This window comes from Cynocephalus volans, chromosome 4 (assembly GCF_027409185.1).
Source record: "Cynocephalus volans isolate mCynVol1 chromosome 4, mCynVol1.pri, whole genome shotgun sequence".
Lineage (NCBI taxonomy): Eukaryota > Metazoa > Chordata > Mammalia > Dermoptera > Cynocephalidae > Cynocephalus > Cynocephalus volans.
Genome location: NC_084463.1, coordinates 162,589,291 through 162,607,285, shown reverse-complemented (window position 1 = coordinate 162,607,285; position 17,995 = coordinate 162,589,291). Strand labels below are relative to the sequence as shown.

The 17,995-nt window shown below is 61.9% G+C and overlaps 2 protein-coding genes across 3 annotated transcripts; both read left to right on the top strand.

Moving 5' to 3' along the window:
* Positions 1–1,734: 1,734 nt before the first annotated feature.
* Positions 1,735–3,379, top strand: CDK2AP2 (cyclin dependent kinase 2 associated protein 2). Of its 2 annotated transcripts, none has more exons than XM_063095331.1 (4): positions 1,735–1,876; positions 2,186–2,286; positions 2,378–2,510; positions 2,882–3,379. In XM_063095331.1, exons 1-4 carry the CDS (start codon positions 1,795–1,797, stop codon positions 2,947–2,949), a joined length of 384 nt encoding a protein of 127 aa, XP_062951401.1. In that variant the 5' UTR covers positions 1,735–1,794; the 3' UTR covers positions 2,950–3,379. The 2 variants fall into 2 exon arrangements, with proteins under 2 accessions (XP_062951401.1, XP_062951402.1); XM_063095332.1 differs by having other exon boundaries at positions 1,796–2,025.
* Positions 3,380–5,676: 2,297 nt separating this feature from the next.
* Positions 5,677–17,451, top strand: PITPNM1 (phosphatidylinositol transfer protein membrane associated 1). The gene is made up of 23 exons (XM_063092933.1): positions 5,677–5,754; positions 7,136–7,350; positions 7,442–7,563; positions 7,745–7,969; positions 9,445–9,771; positions 9,851–9,946; positions 10,027–10,134; positions 10,788–10,849; positions 10,943–11,193; positions 11,492–11,681; positions 11,803–11,910; positions 12,126–12,283; positions 12,368–12,573; positions 13,046–13,216; positions 13,783–13,947; positions 14,215–14,363; positions 14,477–14,587; positions 14,931–15,047; positions 15,212–15,360; positions 15,449–15,598; positions 15,682–15,865; positions 16,186–16,314; positions 16,977–17,451. Exons 1-23 carry the CDS (start codon positions 5,677–5,679, stop codon positions 17,238–17,240), a joined length of 3,735 nt encoding a protein of 1,244 aa, XP_062949003.1. The 3' UTR covers positions 17,241–17,451.
* Positions 17,452–17,995: the final 544 nt, after the last annotated feature.

The following is a 17,995-nucleotide window of genomic DNA, read 5'->3' as shown; positions in this document are numbered from 1 at the left end:
CCCGAAAGGCTGAAGTCAGGGAAACGCTGGAAACAGTGATCAGCTCAGCTTCCTCACATCTGGGCTCCTGAGGTTCCCCTCCTGCCCCTGCTGTTGTCTCTGCTGATCTGCCCTGCTTCCCAATGAACCCTCCTGAGAAAAAATGACTCGTTCTCCAAACACACGTGCTCTTCTCTCACACGTCCACGCTTTTGCACATGCCAGTCCCTCCACCTGCAGTGCCACCCTCCATCTTTTCTTCCACCCCATCCCCACCTTCTCAAATGCCACTGGGAAGATGTCTATGATGTCCCCAGGCAGGCCCCCTCCTCAAAGTTCCAATGCACCTGACCCGGTCTCCACTGTGGCCACTGTCTTACTGCTACGTATGCCTTTGCTTTCCTGTCTCCAGAGACTAGGAGCCCCTTGAGGACAGAGGTCACGGCAGTTCATTTACATATCCTCGCCTTCAGCACGAGGCCTGCGGTGGAGGAAGGAGTCAGAAAATGCCTGTTGGATGAGTGAATGAATGAACGAATGTCCTGAAGATGAATAAAACCTACAGAGCGAAGGGGACACAAGGGCAGAAAGGTTTGGGGGAAGAGCCTGGGAGAAAAGATTAGTAGGGGTGGAGGAGGGTCTGAGATCTAAGTTTGTGAGAAATGAGGGTTGGGGGGGACTGGGTGGTGGAAAGGAAAGGCTTTGGAGCACCGGAGCGGGATAGGAAAGAGTGGGGTGAAACAATAAGCACTTTATGAATGTTCATGTAACTCAAAACAACCTTATGAGCGGGTTACTGTTACTTTCCCTATTTCGCAGATGGGGAAACTGAGGCATGTTGAGAGGAGCCATTTGGCCAGAAGAAAATCGCTAGTGGGGTGCTGAGGGTTGATCCCAGTCAGTTGACCCAGCCGGTGCCCTTGTCCGCACCGCTTGGCCCAGGGCACACAGTAGGTATTCAAGGAAGGTTAGCCCTTCCGGCTACTGTCATCTGAGGCGGGGTCGGGGGGCCTTGGGGGTGCGGGTTGAGGGGTCTTTGAAGTCGTCCTTGGACCTAACGCCAGCCTGGACCTGAGGAGGAGCCCATCTGGAGGAAGAGCCGCGGGCGATGACGTTTTGAGGGACCCGTTGCCATGGGAACAGCGGAGGCCTTAGGCGGGCGCATGCGCAGTTCGGGGAAAGGGTGTTGAACCGGTGAAAGGTGACGTAAAAGCGCAGGGGGTGAAGCGCGGGGCCGCGAACGTCAAAGCCCCGCGTCCTCAGCATCCGGAGCCGAAGTGAAGGCGCGCGCGGCGGCGGCGACAGCTGCAGCAGCCCATGCTGGACCGAGACTGGGCGTCGTGGAGCTGACCCGCGAAGCAGCGCGAGGGAGGCGTGACTGCGGCGCCCGCCACAGGGAAGACCCCGTCGGCACGACCCGCGGCAGCCCAGACCAGCTCCAGGCTCCGAGCCCCGCCTCTCGGTCTTGGGACTAATCGGATTGAGAGCGCGCCGGCCCGGGCCGCGAACTCGCCAATTGCCGAGGGCAGCGGCCACCGCCCAATCCGGAGCAGACAGGTGCGAGGTCCGGAAGGCGGAGGCCAATCGGCAGCGGTTGCGACCTGTTGGGGCAGGTCTCAGCCAATAAGGAGGCTCGAGTGACAGCTGTGCGCGCCAATCGGGAGTGAGGGAGCGTCGTGCCCGCCCGCCCTTCCGGCCAGAGATCTATTTACCAGGGGCGTGCTGCCCGCTTGCCAATCAGAGCGCGGCTGGGAGGCCCGGCAGCCAACCCCCGAGGAGCGGCCGCCTGGCGTCCGCCGCACCCAGGAGTTGGGGATGTCCTACAAACCCATCGCCCCCGCCCCCAGCAGCACCCCGGGCTCCAGCACTCCTGGGCCGGGCACCCCGGTCCCTACAGGTGAGGATCCAGCTCCACCCCTGCTCGCCTGCCCGGGCGGTTCGAGGTCGCGCAGAGAAGACGGCCTGAGTTCTGCAGTACTGGGCCTGCCGCCTACCCTCCCTGAGCCTCAGTTTGCTGGCCTGTGAAGTGGGCGTGGTCACGTAAGGGTGTGTAGGTGGAGCGCAGGGGGAGGGGTTTGTCCCTGAAGTTGATCGGCATGGAATGAAGCTTCCCTTTGGAGGGAATCGGGCGAACCCGTCCCGGGCTTGGAAAGCTGGGAGGAGGCGTCCCTGCCCCGCGCTGACCTCTTACTCGCGCCTGTTGCAGCCGGAAGTGTTCCATCGCCGTCAGGCTCGGTGCCAGGGGCTGCTGCCCCTTTCAGGCCACTGTTTAACGACTTCGGACCGCCCTCCATGGGCTATGTGCAGGTGAGTGGGGCCAAGGGCTTGCTTATGGATGGGGACTAGATGCCCCGCTCCCCCGAGGCCTGAGCTCACTGCCTGTTCTCTTTTGACATAGGCAATGAAGCCACCTGGCGCCCAGGGCTCCCAGAGCACCTACACAGACCTGCTGTCGGTCATAGAGGAGATGGGCAAAGAGATCCGGCCCACCTATGCTGGCAGCAAGAGCGCCATGGAGCGTCTAAAGAGAGGTAAGTGAGTCCAGGCCCGCCCTGCTCAGGATACTGGAACTGGGAAGTCCTTCATTAGGGAAGGAAGGCCTTCTGCAGGCCTGATGCCAAGCCTAGACTAGGGCCAGCATCATTGCCCAGAGAGGTGCTTTGAATTGAATTGCATCGATTTCCAGGGAAGAACCTGTGAATTTGTATTTCAACAGGGCAAATTTGAGTTCATTAGCCAAACTTCTGATCTCACATAGCCCCTCATTAGATTTGAGTTGTTCTTGCTGAAAGGAAAGCGAGTGGGGAGGGAAGTTTCTTCCCCTGGAGGGTAAGGGTGGAGCTGTGGAGGTCGCTGAGACCCTGTATGTTATTTCCCCATCCTCATCTCACCCTCACCCCAGGCATCATCCATGCCCGGGCCCTAGTCAGAGAGTGCCTGGCAGAGACAGAGCGGAACGCCCGCACGTAACAGGAAGCGCCTCAGCTTCAGCGTCTGGACCTTTCTGGGCCACTGCAGAGCACCTGCTTCTCCCTGGCCTTCGCCCTGAGTTGCACTAACCATCCTGGGCTTCCTGTCCTGTGTCCCTTGCTGGGTGCCCTCCAGGAACCAGGGGGCGGATCTCACTCCAGTCGTCAACACTGACTGCCCCCTATAAGAGTTAGCAGTGAGGTCACTGTGAGTCCCACCCATGACCTGCCAAGAGTGTTGATCCAGCTGGAGCCTTCTCCCTCCTGCGGCCCCCACCATTCAGCACTTCCCCAGCACTTCTCGCCACTGTCACAGGCCTCCTTCTCGCCTAGCAGGGGCTTAGAAGGCCTGTACTTTCCTGCCTGGTCTCATGGACCATAGTGACTCTTTTCTCAGTGTCTTTTGCTAAATATGCCCTTTTTATATAAATAAAAGATGATTTGGAGTTGTTCTCTCATCTCTGAGCCTTTCTGGGTCTGGTTTTTCTGCTAGCCCTGGCTGGGCCAGGCAGAAAGAAGAAGAGATGCAGAGAAAGGGGAGGCTGACTGAATCTGGATTTGCCCTGCCTCTGCTGTCCTTTGACCTTGGGTAGGACCCTGCCCCTCCCAGGCCCCCAGTCTTCCAGCTGTGAGTACTAGAAAGGGGTGAGTTCTGGCTGCTGGGAGCCCTGCACACTTCACATGGTGCCACCAGGGGGCAGCACAGGGCCTTGTCCCCCATAGCTGGAGGTACTTGTCAGCCAGGCTGATCCTAGAGGGCTCTTCCTCTGGATTGGCGGTGGTGCCTGGCAGGATGGAAATGCCGGTTCACTTAAGCCACTCCCTAACACGCCTTCATGCTCTAACAATGCCCTAAACTCTGAACTGGTCCTGGAAGTTTCTAAATACACCCCATGTCTGACTCCTCAGAGAGGGGACACTGCTGCTTCCCTCCCCCAGCACCTGGGCAGCAGAGTCAAGGGAACAGGCCTGGCTTCCACCATGGGCGAGACCCAGCTCCGTGCTGCAGTCCCCTCTCCCAGCACCATCTAGCAGGCTGGGCGTGGCCCCATGAGCCCAGCCTTTGGTGTCTTGGCCTTTGCCCGGGACTTGGGTGGCTGGGTGGCCACCCTTGTGGACCCGGAAGGCATAGGTGGGGAAGGCCTTGGGACGCCACGCAGGGGCCTGCTCAAGGATGGCGTGACAGCAGACTTCTACCTGGTTGTGCAGCCGAGTGACCCTAGAGGCCTAGGGCCCTGGAACCGCGGCCCTCGGTGGAGGCAGGTCAGAGCCACCAACTTCTGGCTAAACTTCACCTACCCTGAGTCCCAGGTTCCCGGAGCTGCAGAGGGTGAGGAGCTGGGGAGGATAGGCCTAGGACCCAGCCATATCAAACTCCACCCCTTCATTGCACACAGGAGGGCTGGGCCAGGGTGGGGATAGGAGCCTAGAGTCTTTGGAACCCCAAACGGCACAGAAGGAGTAAAAGGCGCCAGCATCTGGGGAACGGCGTCTTCCCCCGGTGCCCTGGGGAAGGAAGGCAGGGGCCTGCCCTCTGCCGCCGCGGGCGGAGCTGCCTGGACCCCGGCGGGTGGGGAGGGCCAACCGGGCCCAGGAAGGGGGCGGGGCGGCCGCAGTGACGCGGCCGGCGGCGGGGAGGGACGGCAGGGGAGCCGGCGGGTGGACCCGGAGGAAGGTTGGGGCCATGGGCCCGCGCTGCGCCTCCGGAGGGTCCAGCTGCTGCTGGCACCCGAGGCCGGGGCTAGGGACGCCCGGTGCTTCGACCCACGTGCCGGCCTCCCCCGCCCGGGCCGGGTGAGCAGAGGTGAGCCGGGACGTCGGCGGGCGGGCCAAGAGCACGGAGAGGGACGGGGACGCCGGGGCAGAGGGAAGTGGCGACGACGGGGCCTCTCGCCTACTCACTGGGTGCGAGCTGGAGAAGGGGAAGGGGGTGCCTGCCCCGGAACCGCGGTGCCGGGCCGGGGCACAGGGTGGCGGAGCGGTTCCCCCAGGGCGGCGGCCGTGGGACACCAAGCGGAGCCACTCTTGCCTTAGCCCGAGGAGAGGTTAAACCCGGGCAAGGATGATGGGGTGGCCGCATAGACTAGGGGAGCGTCATCGGGGACCGGGGCTCCAGGAAGGATGTCGGGGAGGGCAAGTCGAGGACCCGGCTGCCCGCCAGGGTGGGGAGGGCGGGTCTGGGGGGCGGAGGGGTATCGGTGCTGGGCTCGGGTGCCAGGGTTGGGGAGCACCGGCAGAGATGCTGGGGCGCACGGGGCCGCCCCGCGGAGTGACAACCCGAGGGACAAGGTTCCAGGTGGACGTTGGGAGTGAGGGACACGGGCTCCCGCCGAGTGGGGAAGGATGCAGGGGGCGGGCCCCCGAGGGGCCGGTCGTGGAAGGGGGGCCCGGGTCGCGGCGGGAGAGGCGCAGCCGGCCCGCGCGCGCCGCACCGCTCCGGGGGGCCCGCGTCAGCGCGCGGTTGCCATGGCGACGGGCGGGCGGGGGGCGGGGGCCGCGCGGAAAGGAGGTCAGCGCCCCGCCTCGCTGCGGCTCCGGGCCCGGCGGCGCGAGCAGCGGCGCGGGGCTCGCCGGCGCCCCCGTGGCGGGCCCGGGCATGGGGTCCCGCGGCCGCAGCCTCGCGGCCGGCGTGCAGGGCTCGGGGCCGCGCGCCGCCGCCCCGCACTGACGGCCGCGCCGTGCCCTGCGCCAGGCGGAGTGGAGGCCGCGCGGCCCGAGCGCCGTCAGGATGCTCGTCAAGGAGTACCACATCCTGCTGCCCATGAGCCTGGACGAGTACCAGGTGGCCCAGCTCTACATGATCCAGGTGAGGGCCGCGGGGAGGGGGACGTCTGGGGGTGTCCGGGAGCGCGCAGGCCGCACCGGGGACGAGGGTGGACCCCGCCGGTCCTGCTCCGGAGCCCAGAGAGAGGCCCCTCTTGGGATGCAAGGGTGGGGAGGGGGTGAGGGCTGTGGGGAAAGGGGCAGAAGGGCTGAGTGGTGCCCCCCACCCCGAGTGCCCAGCCTGAGCTGGATGCTCAGCCCACGTATGAGCTCCTTTAATTCTCCTGAGAATCTGTAATCCCATGGGGGGCAGGGAAAGGAGCCCAGGAGGAGGCAGGAGTGGGGAGGGGGGCTGGGTGGTAGAGAAGGCTGGAGGGGGTGTGGAGAGGGTGCAGGGTCCCCGCAGCCCGAGATCAGAGAGATGGGATGACGATCCGGTCCCAAAACTGTGACAGGGATGGGACAGGCAGGGACCCGAAGATGCGGGAGGTGGTCTAGGCTTGGGCTGTGAGAAGAGCCAGCCAGGGCAGCCTCCCGGGGAGGTGAGAGGGTTGGGGCAGGGCCTCAGGGAGGTCTGCTCCAGATCGTTCCCCAGAACTGTAGGATCAGATCTGAGGAGGCAAGCGGGAGAGGATCTGGCCTCAGAGGGGTGAGTTGGCCAAGTTCAGGCTCCAGAGCTATAAAAGACCAGGATCTGGTGTTTTCAAGCTATGAGGGGTGTGACAGGACCTGGGATTTGGGGTGCCAGAAAGGGAAGGTACCAGGGTCAGGTACTCCAAAAGGTGAAGGCCCCTTTCCATTCTTCTGTGCCAGCCACCGTGGACTCCTTGCTGTTCCTTGAGCACATCCAGCATGCTGCTGCCTCAGGGGCTGGCACTGGCCTCCCCTTTGCTTTGAATACTCCCCCCAACCCACATCTTCCCTCCCCTTCTTCAAGTCACGTTCAAGCCACGGTCATGTCACTGATTCAACGAGGCCCTCCCCAACCATCATAGCAAAATTGCTGTTCCCAACTCTTGACCTCTCTGTGCCTTCTTCCTGTAGCACTATTGCTTTCTAACATACCACACAATTTGCTTTTTCCTGTTATGTGTCTCCCTTCACTAGAATATAAATTCCACAAGGGCAGGGGTCTTTGTTCTGCTATCAATAGATCCCGATTAATATAATCCTAAACAATGCCTGCAATGGAGCCAGCAGTAAATGCTCGAATGACTGTACTGAGTGCAGAACCCAGTACATGGGGAACTGGGCGGCCCCTGTGATCCTGATCCCAAGGAGCTGATGGGGGCCAGGGTCAGGTTTCAGGGAAATGAAAAGGCTGGGACTAGGACTCCAGAGCTGTGCGGGGAACCAGGCCAAGCTGGGGGTCTCAGTAGCAGAGTGGGGCTGAGCTCTCAGTTCTGTTCTGCCCTGGGCTGCAGAAAAAGAGCCGGGAGGAGTCCAGTGGCGAGGGCAGCGGCGTGGAGATCCTGGCCAACCGGCCCTACACAGATGGGCCCGGAGGCAGCGGGCAGTACACACACAAGGTGTACCACGTGGGCTCCCACATCCCAGGCTGGTTCCGGGCACTGCTGCCCAAGGCCGCACTGCAGGTAGAGGAGGAATCCTGGAACGCTTACCCCTACACCCGCACCCGGTGAGTGGGTGCGGTGGGCTCGGGCCTGGGGCTGTGAGGGGAACAGCCCTCGTGGGCACTGTCGTGACCCTCACTCCTGGCCTCTGCCTAGGTACACCTGCCCCTTTGTAGAGAAATTCTCTATTGAAATAGAGACTTATTACCTACCTGATGGAGGGCAGCAGCCGAACGTCTTCAATTTGAGTGGGGCAGAGAGGAGACAGCGCATCCTGGGTGAGGCCTCCCCCGGGCTCCCCACTGCCTCAACGGGTGGCCTCTGACAGGTCCCAGTTCTCTCCCGGCCTCAGCTTCCTGTCTGTGTAGGGCTGTTCTCCCAATCCTTAGGGGTGGCAGGGGGGATGGGGGACAGGCTTGACGGGCTGGTGTTGCTCAGTGCTTGCTGGAACCCTCTCAGACACCATTGACATCGTGCGGGATGCAGTGGCCCCAGGCGAGTACAAAGCAGAAGAGGACCCCCGGCTGTACCGCTCGGTCAAGACAGGCCGAGGGCCGCTGGCAGATGACTGGGCGCGGACAGCAGCCCAGACGGGGCCCCTCATGTGCGCCTATAAGCTGTGCAAGGTGGAGTTCCGCTACTGGGGCATGCAGGCCAAGATCGAGCAGTTCATCCACGACGTCGGTGAGCACCCAGCCGTGGGAGGTTCCTCTCAGTGTGCACCGGGCCTTACACGGGAGCCAGGGCTGCTCCCCGTCTACTGGGGACACAGAAGCATAAAGCCATTGTTACCAGTTGAGGTGGGGAGCACTGAGGCGGGGAGGGAGGTGGGGGGCACAGCACAGCCTAGCAGGGATTGGGGGAACCTCACCTTGAGGTGCAGGTATGAGCCAAGAGGGCAAGAAGCTGACAACGTGATCTCTGAGGTCCATGCTGGCTCTGACATTGAGAAGCCCCTTCAAGATTCTAAGATTCTCCATCCTCCAGAGTCGAGCCACACTTAGAGCATCTCAGGAGGGTGGCCAGCTTTAACAGGCAACATGCTAAGGAGTGCAGGCTTAGAGGCCATGACTCTGATATTCTCTCTGGGGTACCCTCCTGCCCCCAGCTCCCAGGGTCCCAGCCTCTGGCTGTGGTGTGCAGGAGCCCCTGTTCCACACCTCCCCTAAACCTAACCCAATGGCTCCTGCAGCTCAGCCCTGCCTCACCTCACAGGTCTAAGGGTGGGCCACCTCTACGTAGAAGCACGATCCCCAGGTGGGGGAGTTTAGCAGCTTGGGTTCTGCTCCACCTCTGACCCCCCCCCCCCATGGCACTGCCAGCAAGCCCCTGGCCCTCTCTGCACCTTAATTTTCCCTTCTATAAATGAAGAGGTTGGGCCAGATAGTAAGAGCTAATATTGACTGAGTGATCACAACATACCAGATCCTTTGCTAATCACTTTTTGTGCAAGATCTTTAACTCCCACAACACCCCATGAGGTAAGGACTATTATTATTCCCATTTTACAGATGAGAAAATTTAGGTTAGAGAGTAATACACATTCCTTGTCTTGCATTTGGAAAAATACCAAAAAGCACAAATAAGAAAATTAAAATCACCCACACATAACAACTATTAAGATTCTGATATATTTCCTTCCAGAAGTTTATAATTCAACCATTATTACTTTATTTCCTAGAAATTTAAGAGTTTCTAGCTTTATTCCTCTGATTAAGATGAAAATATCCCAAAATGGGTATCATGTTTCTCTTCAACCTCCATTGAGTGCCAACACTTCCATTAACACCTTCATTAACCATCAACAATTTCATTAACTGTTAATGCCTTAATTAATTGTTAACTTCTCAGAAGTCAGCAGGAAGCCAGCTGAAAGCAAGCAAGAACTAGCAGTGGTTCCAGCTTCTGCAGTGATGGGGTGGGGTCTGTGCTCCGAGTCAGGGTGTCCAAACAGTTAGGAGAGACAGTCGGTAGGGAGAGAAGAGGGGCAAGAAAACAAATGCCCTGTTTCCACTCCCATCCCCTGGGTAGCGCTGGCCCTGCCCTACTTTGTGGCTCTGGGTGGGTGGTGTGCCCAGGGGAGCCATTACCCAACCTTGAGGGCCGGCTGCGGTGGCAGGGAGAAGGGGGGCATGGTTATGATGCCCGGGCATCTGCAGGTCTGCGTCGAGTGATGCTGCGGGCCCATCGCCAGGCCTGGTGCTGGCAGGACGAGTGGACAGAGCTGAGCATGGCTGACATCCGGGCACTGGAGGAGGAGACCGCCCGCATGCTGGCCCAGCGCATGGCCAAGTGCAACTCGAGCAGTGAAGGGCCCGAGGCCCAGCCCCCCAGGAAACCAAGCACTGAGGCCCGATCTGGGGCCAGCAACACTGGCACCCCCGATGGTCCCGAGGCGCCCCCTGACCCCGATGCCTCCCCGGACACCAGCTTTGGGAAGCAATGGTCCTCATCCTCTCGTTCCTCCTACTCATCCCAACACGGAGGTGAGGCAGGGCACAGGGATGGGAGGGAGCGTCCCTCCCCAGGCTGGGCTTCCAGGCTAAGGCTGAGCCTGCCCTGCAGGGGGTGTGTCTCCCCAGAGCCTGTCCGAGTGGCGCATGCAGAACATTGCCCGGGACTCTGAGAACAGCTCCGAAGAGGAGTTCTTTGATGCCCACGGTCAGCACCAAGGCCCTGTTTGTGGGGAGGGGGCCTGAGCAGCTCCTCCCACCCCTAAATACAGCCCCCTGTCCCCTCAGAAGGCTTCTCGGACAGTGATGAAGTCTTCCCCAAAGAGATGACCAAGTGGAACTCCAATGACTTCATTGACGCCTTTGCCTCCCCAACAGAGGCAGAGGGGGTGCCAGGTAAAGACCCCATATGCAGCTGGGACTCAGAACAACTCAGTCATAAGTTTAATGTGGTCCATTAAGATGATGTCAGTCTGGAGAGGGTGCTCATTAAGTACACAGATGAATAACGAGTGGATAATGGACGGGTGGATGATTAGAGTGTAGTCGAGGTTCAGACGTAGCACAAAGAAGGGAGGAATTAATTTGGAGTCCAGGAAGCTTCCTGTGGGAGGTGTTGTCTACACTGGGTTTTGAAGGATTGGACCAGCACTGTCCAGCTTTCTGTAATGATGGAAATGTTCCCGATCTGTGCTGCCCGATACAGTAGCCACTAGCCACACGAGGCTCTCAAGCGCTTGAAATGTGGCTGGTGTGGTGAGGAACTGCATTTTTTATTGTATTATAATTCATTTAAATGTAAATAGCCACATGCAGCTGGTGGCCACCACATAGGACAGGGCAGGACTGGAAGTTTGCCATAGGCATTGTGTGAGAGGCAGTCCTGACCATGCAGGAGCAGCTCGGGCAAAGGCCTGGAAATGCGGGATGACCTGTAAGAGCTGGAGCGGGGAGAAGGTGGGGGGGAGATGGGGCGGCTGGGGCTGTGCCAGATAAGGGGATCCCACTGGTCACCTCGGTCCCCTCACTGGCTTTCCCCTGCCTTACAGACTGTGGAACTGAGGCAGCTAAAGGCATGGAGGACGGGGCCCGAGCACCCAGGGACTCGGAGGCAAGTAGGGTCAGGCCACCCCACGTAGACGTTCTGCCCACTTGCCCTTGCAGCCACTGCTCTGACACCCCAGCACCCCATTGCACCCCACAGGGCCCGGATGGAGCCGTGGAGCTGGGGGCCGAGGCATGCGCAGTCCACGCCCTCTTCCTCATCCTGCACAGCGGCAACATCCTGGACTTGGGTCCTGGAGACGCCAACTCCAAGCAGGCGGACGTGCAGACGCTGAGCTCAGCCTTCGAGGCCATCACCCGCATCCATTTCCCTGAGGCCCTGGGCCATGTGGCACTGCGACTGGTGCCCTGCCCACCCATCTGCGCTGCCGCCTATGCCCTTGTCTCCAAGTACTGACCAGGGGTGGAGAGGCGGGGGACACACAGGGTCCCCAAGGCGCTGACTTCTCAGATCAGGGAGATGCCATGTGGGGAGGGGTCAGGGTCAGGAAGCCAGACACCTGGGTCAATCACTGACATGGCTGGACCTGTTTCTGGTCAATGGCTCCACCTCCAGTGCCTCTTGGGTGCTGACACTCCCCACAAAGGACCCATGGTGCCAGGGCTTGCCTGCCAGCCAAGGGGACATGGGTGGCAGTACTGAGGCTGGAGGCCCCTCACCCACCCACCATACCCCTTCCTCCTGCAGCCTGAGCCCCTACAGCCACGACGGTGACAGCCTGTCCCGCTCCCAGGACCACATTCCACTGGCTGCCCTGCCACTATTGGCCACCTCATCCTCCCGCTACCAGGGTGCGGTGGCCACTGTCATCGCCCGCACCAACCAGACGTACGCGGCCTTTCTGCGCTCCTCTGAGGGCACCGGCTTCTGCGGGCAGGTCAGGGGTCAGGGACATTTCTGGGAAGCGATGCTTCAGCTGCCCTCCACTGCAGCCCCAGCTGTGGCCTCGCCAGTGTAGTGCCAAGGCCTCTTTCCGTGATGCCCACCCTCTCTCCCAGGTGGTGCTGATTGGAGATGGCGTTGGTGGCATCCTGGGTTTTGACGCACTCTGCCACAGCACCAGCATGGGCACCGGGAGTCGGGGCAGCAGCCGCCGTGGGAGCATGGTCAGTGTGACCAAACCCAGCCTCCTCAGGAGGGGGATTTTCTCTCTCCACCTCTGTGCCTCTGCCCCCTGAAATGTGACCTCTGCTGCCTCCTTAGTTCTTGTCTCCTCTGGGACTCTGCCCTGCTCATCCCCCAAGCCTCTCTTCACTTCCAGATAAGTAGAAATTGAATGGTCTCCAGGCCTAAGGATGTTTCTGTTCTCTGCTCCATCTAGAACAATGAGCTGCTCTCCCCGGAGGTAGGCCCGGTGCGGGACCCACTGGCAGATGGGGTGGAGGGGCTGGGTCGGGCCAGCCCAGAACCCACAGCCCTGCCTGCCCAGCGCACCTCCAGCGACTTGGCCGGTCCTGAGCCTGAGGGCTCTCAGAACAGGTGACATCCCTGCACCACCACCCCTGCCCTGGGCAGGTGCTGGACATCGGAGGCACCAGCGCTGAGCACTCCCCTCCCCCCCAGCCTGCAGGCAGCCGCTGCAACTGCTTCCTCCGGGGAGCCCCGGCGGGCAAGCACAGCCTCCTGCCCTCCCGCTGCCAGTTCCGAGGCTCCCGATGGCCCCACCAGTGCTGCCCGCCTCGACTTCAAGGTCTCCGGCTTCTTCCTCTTCGGCTCCCCACTGGGCTTGGTGCTGGCTCTGCGCAAAACCGTGATGCCTGCCTTGGAGGGTGAGCCCTCGGGGGCGGGGGGCACTGCCGGTCTTTTGTCTGCGTCTCTTCTCTCCTCTGGCCTTTCATCTCACCTAAGACTCTGCATTATTATTGCTATTCCCCACGGTACAAGTTAAGTGGCCTGGCTAGAGAAAGGGAACCTGAGGCCCAGAAGGAAGTGACTTGCCTCGGCCAAGTTTCCCAAAGTGCACTGGGAGGAACTTCACACGAGATGTTCTGCATGAGAAGAGGTCCATTTGTGCAGGAAATGCTTCACCCTGAACCACAGCAGCCAACTGAAGGCTCTGATCTCTTAGCCAAGGGACCTGTGTCATGTGAAGCAGGACCCTAGTGACCTCCCAGGGAGTGCAGTTTGGGAAGTGCTGACTCAGGGTCACACAGCATGTCAAGGTGCTGCTTCCATACCCCCTGCCTTCCAGAATGCCCAGCTGAACCCCTTCCCACCTTTCTCTGTCTCCTGGGTACCCAGTGGCCCAGATGCGCCCAGCCTGCGAGCAGATCTACAACCTCTTCCACGCGGCCGACCCCTGTGCCTCCCGCCTCGAGCCTCTGCTGGCCCCCAAGTTCCAGGCCATCGCCCCACTGGCTGTACCCCGCTATCAGAAGTTCCCCCTGGGAGATGGCTCATCCCTGCTTCTGGGTACACCCCCAAGCAAGATAAAGGGAAGGAGGAGGAGGGCACCGCCAGGGAGGAAGGAGGTAGCAGAAGATACGTGGTAGTTCCCACATCACGGCTAACCTCTCATGTCACCACTCCCAGGACCAGGGAGTCCTTCCCTGGGGGGTTTGGATCCCCAGGACCTTCTGACCTTCTGTGCCCAGGAGTAGGGGGCAGTGGTGGTGACTAAACTAGAGAGAGGAGGCAGAATGGGGCAGTGATATGGGCCACGTATCCGGGAAGCATGCAGCCGGTACGCAGTGGCCCCGTGAGACAAGCGGGCCTGTGTTGGGCATGGGTGTGCATGCATTTGGGGAGGTGGTGACAGGCATTCTGGCAGGAATGCAGCTGGCTGCAGGAGTGAGCTAAGAAAAGAGAATGTCCCCCACATTTCACTTGCACCCAGATGTGGGGCACTGCAGCCACAGCCAAGACCTGACCAGGGTGGGCTGGCAGGACGATGGTGGCTGAGCTGTCCTGGACCCCGGGTGAGAAGACAGAAGGGCAACCTGGCCCAGCCTGCTGCTGAGGTTGCCCCTCCTCCCCAGCCGACACTCTGCAGACCCACTCAGGCCTCTTTCTGGAGGAGCTGGAGATGCTGGTGCCCTCAACGCCCACCTCGGCCAGCGGTGCCTTCTGGAAGGGCAGTGAGTTAGGCACGGAGCCACCGGCCCAGCCAGCTGCCCCCAGCAGCACCAGTGAGGTGGTTAAGAGTGAGTCGGCCAGCCACTGGCCTGGGCAGTCCAGGGGGTGGGGGGGTGCTTATGGGGGCAGGATGGGTGGCCCTATTCCACTGCCAAAGCCCAGCTGAAAGGCCCCTTCCCCAGCATTTACTGGGGACCCCCCCTCCCCCAGCACCCAGCCTGGACTTGGCAAAAAGCAGGCTTGGCAGAAAGGAGGGAGGGAAGCGCACCCAAGGGCTGGGCAGATGGGCACGGGCAGGAGGCCACCCTGACTCACTGCCTGCCGTGGCCGTGCAGTCCTGGAGCGCTGGTGGGGGACCAAGAGGATCGACTACTCGCTGTACTGCCCCGAGGCGCTCACCGCCTTTCCCACCGTCACGCTGCCCCACCTCTTCCACGCCAGCTACTGGGAGTCGGCGGACGTGGTGGCCTTCATCCTGCGCCAGGTGCGCCGTGGACGTGGGATGGGAAATGGGAACCGGACGAGGACTAGTGGGTCGGGGGAGGGCAGCCCCACTCCCGTCCCCGCCGCCCCATTCACGCCCCGTGTCCTGCGCAGGTGATCGAGAAGGAGCGGCCCCAGCTGGCCGAGTGCGAGGAGCCGTCCATGTACAGCCCGGCCTTCCCCAGGGAGAAGTGGCAGCGCAAACGCACGCAGGTCAAGATCCGGGTAGGCGCCCCGCGCGATGCGGCCGGGCCGCGCCTCCACCCGGCCCGCAGTTTCTCGCACCCCGCCCCAGCCCTGTGTCCGGGACCGCGGGTCTCCTCCCCGGCCCCCCGACCTCCGCTCAAGTCGGGCTGGCTCTGCGCTCACCCCCACCCGCCTCCTCTGCCTCTGTCCCCCAGAGCCGCAGTCCGCACCCAGCCGCTCCCCGCCCCGGGGGGCCGCAGAGGCGCACGGCCCAGGGCCTCCTCCAGGCGCCGCCCCGGGCGTGAAAGCCCGTGCCCGCCCCCAGCTCCCGCAGCATCCCCATCTTTCCTGGCCTTGGGCTCACGCTTTCTCCTCCCGCCAGAACGTCACTTCCAACCACCGGGCGAGCGACACGGTGGTGTGCGAGGGCCGCCCCCAGGTGCTGAGCGCGCGCTTCATGTACGGGCCCTTGGACGTGGTCACTCTCACCGGAGAGAAGGTCAGGACCCGGAGGCCCGGCCCCTGGTCTTCCCGGCCCCTCCTGTCTAGCGCGTTGCGTCCCCGGCCGCCCCCGCCCCCCGCCCCACCTCTGCTGTCCTGCAGGGTTAGGGGGTGCCCCAGGGCTCCGCCCCCACGGGCCTTCCTGCCCCCTCTTCCCGCCAGGTGGACGTCTACGTCATGACTCAGCCACTGTCAGGCAAGTGGATCCACTTCGGCACCGAGGTCACCAACAGCTCCGGCCGCCTCACGTTCCCGGTGCCCCCGGAGCGCGCCCTGGGCATCGGCGTCTACCCGGTGCGCATGGTGGTCAGGTGAGCACGGGCACCCGGGCCTCCGCGGGGCGGGGCGGGGCTGCATCTGGCTTGGCCCCGCACCAGTCACGCCTCCCATGGGCCGCAGGGGCGACCACACCTACGCCGAGTGCTGCCTGACGGTGGTGGCCCGTGGCACGGAGGCCGTGGTTTTCAGCATCGACGGCTCCTTCACTGCCAGCGTCTCCATCATGGGCAGCGACCCCAAGGTGCGCGCTGGCGCCGTGGACGTGGTCAGGTAGGAGCCGCCACCACGCAGCTCGGCGCGGTGACCGGCCCCATCGCCCACCGGTGGAGCTGACCACCGTCCCCACCTCGCAGGCACTGGCAGGACGCGGGCTACCTGATCGTGTATGTAACGGGCCGGCCTGATATGCAGAAGCACCGCGTGGTGGCCTGGCTGTCCCAGCACAACTTCCCTCACGGCGTCGTCTCCTTCTGCGACGGACTCACCCACGACCCGCTGCGCCAGAAGGCGATGTTTCTGCAGAGCTTGGTGCAGGAGGTGTGGCGGCTGGGGAGGGTCCCCACTTTGCTCTCGCCCCGGGCCGTACGACAGCCCATCTGCTCCCCCATCCCCGGACCTTTTCTGACTGTAAAGTCCCCTATGGTCCTGCCCTTGTAGCCCGAGGGGCCCCTTATCCTTGGGTCCCTCCTGAGGAGATTCGCTTGGTCCCGCCCTGGTCAGTGACTAGACCTTCTGTCCCCGCCTCCGTCTGGCCAGCCCCGCCCCTAAAACAATCTGACTGGGGAAGCCCAGCAGACCCCGCCCCCCGCCGCAATGCTCCGCCCCCCGGGGCGGCTGAGTGGCCTCTCCCGCCACAGGTAGAACTGAACATCGTGGCCGGCTATGGGTCCCCCAAAGACGTGGCTGTATACGCGGCGCTGGGCCTGTCCCCAAGCCAGACCTACATCGTGGGCCGCGCTGTGCGGAAGCTGCAGGCACAGTGCCAGGTGAGGGCCAAGTGCCAGGACCCACCAGGGAGCAGGAGCCTGGGTCTGAGGCCATGAGGACCAGCCATGTGTTAAGACGCCCCGGGGGTTAACGGGGGGCAGGGGCAGATGTGAGGAGGCCTCACCGGCCTCAGGGAAGCGGGGCTCCTCCTAGGACAGGAGTCATGAGCAGCTTGGAACTGCTGGGCCGCCCAGCAAACCAGAGGTGATAAGCCAGGCTGGAGTGTGTTCGAGACCTCCAGTGCTGGTTCCACTCCACCATGGCCTTGACCTTTCTGAGGCTCAGTTTCCTGTCTGTAAGATAGAAATGATAATGGCACTGACCTCATCAGATTATCACGAAGATCACATCATTTACTACACATCAACAGGCACAGGGCTGGGTACAAAGCAAGTGCTAGGTAAATGTTAGCTGCTATCTTCCCTCCAAGATCCCACTTTACAGATGAGGAGATTGAGGTTCAGATGGGTGGGGGTAGTAGAGCCAAGGGGCTCCAGCCTGGGGTTCCTATCTATTGAGAAGGCTTCAGGCTGGGCTGCAGCTGGCCTGTCATCCAGCCAGCACTACCCAGTTCCCCCGCCCTGCCTCAGGAAGGCAGGAGAGGGTAGCACGTAGGCCTTAGGCCAGCTGTCCCCTCAGCCCTGCCCACCTCTGCCCACAGTTCCTGTCAGATGGCTACGTGGCCCACCTGGGCCAGCTGGAGGCGGGCTCCCACTCTCATGCCCCCTCAGGACCTGCAAGGGCTGCCTTGGCCAAGAGCAGCTATGGCGTGGCGGCCCCTGTGGACTTCCTCCGCAAACAGAGCCAGCTGCTTCGCTCAAGGGGCCCCAGCCAGGTGGAGCGTGAGGCCCCGGGGACGCCGCCCACCACCCTGGCACGGGGCAAGGCCCGCAGCGTCAGCCTCAAGTTGGACAGCGAAGAGTGAGGCCCACACTGTGGCTGGACCTGGGTTATTTATTGACACACCTGGGGGCCCAGGCAGCAGCGTGTGGGAGGCTGGGGTCTTTGGCTCCGTCCCCACGCTCTGCCTTTTGAAGCGTTACTTCTTTCATGTGGGGGACCAGCCCGGCAAAGGGAGGATGGCACGGGCAAGGGCCCAGAGGCTTTTCCAGTATGTGTAAACCCATGAAAATAAACACCACCGGCATCCCACCCGACTGCTTACTGCCTGGTGTCACAGGGCAGCCAGGGACACAAGTGCAGGGATGGGCCAGGACCTGCCTAGAGTCATGCAGCAGGTCGGGGCAGGGCCAGGGTGGGGGCTCTGTCCTTTGCTCTTCCCAAGGCCTCTTCCCAGATTGTCTGCCCACCCCATCCCGACCCCTCCCGCCTCAGCCAGGCTTTGAGTTGGCAGGAGCCACCCTCAGCCCAGACAGCTTCTCACTGAGGGACCATGGGGCCAGCGGCTAGAGGGGAAGGGCTGCACTGGGGGACCCCCTCACTTAGGCACAAAGCTACCTGGCTTGTACCCGTTTTATGTCCCGCTTAAGATGAGAGGTTCATGGGGCACCCCAGCCCTACTGGCGAGAGACACTTCCTTTGTGACAGCTCGTCATCCTCATTTCTCCATCAGGGATGCCAAGGCCCACAGGTCTCAGAGCTGGTGAAGGGGGGCAAGGATGAGAACCCTGACCGTTTTCCTCCCAAGGGTCACCCAAGTGCCAGGAAATGCAGGTGATG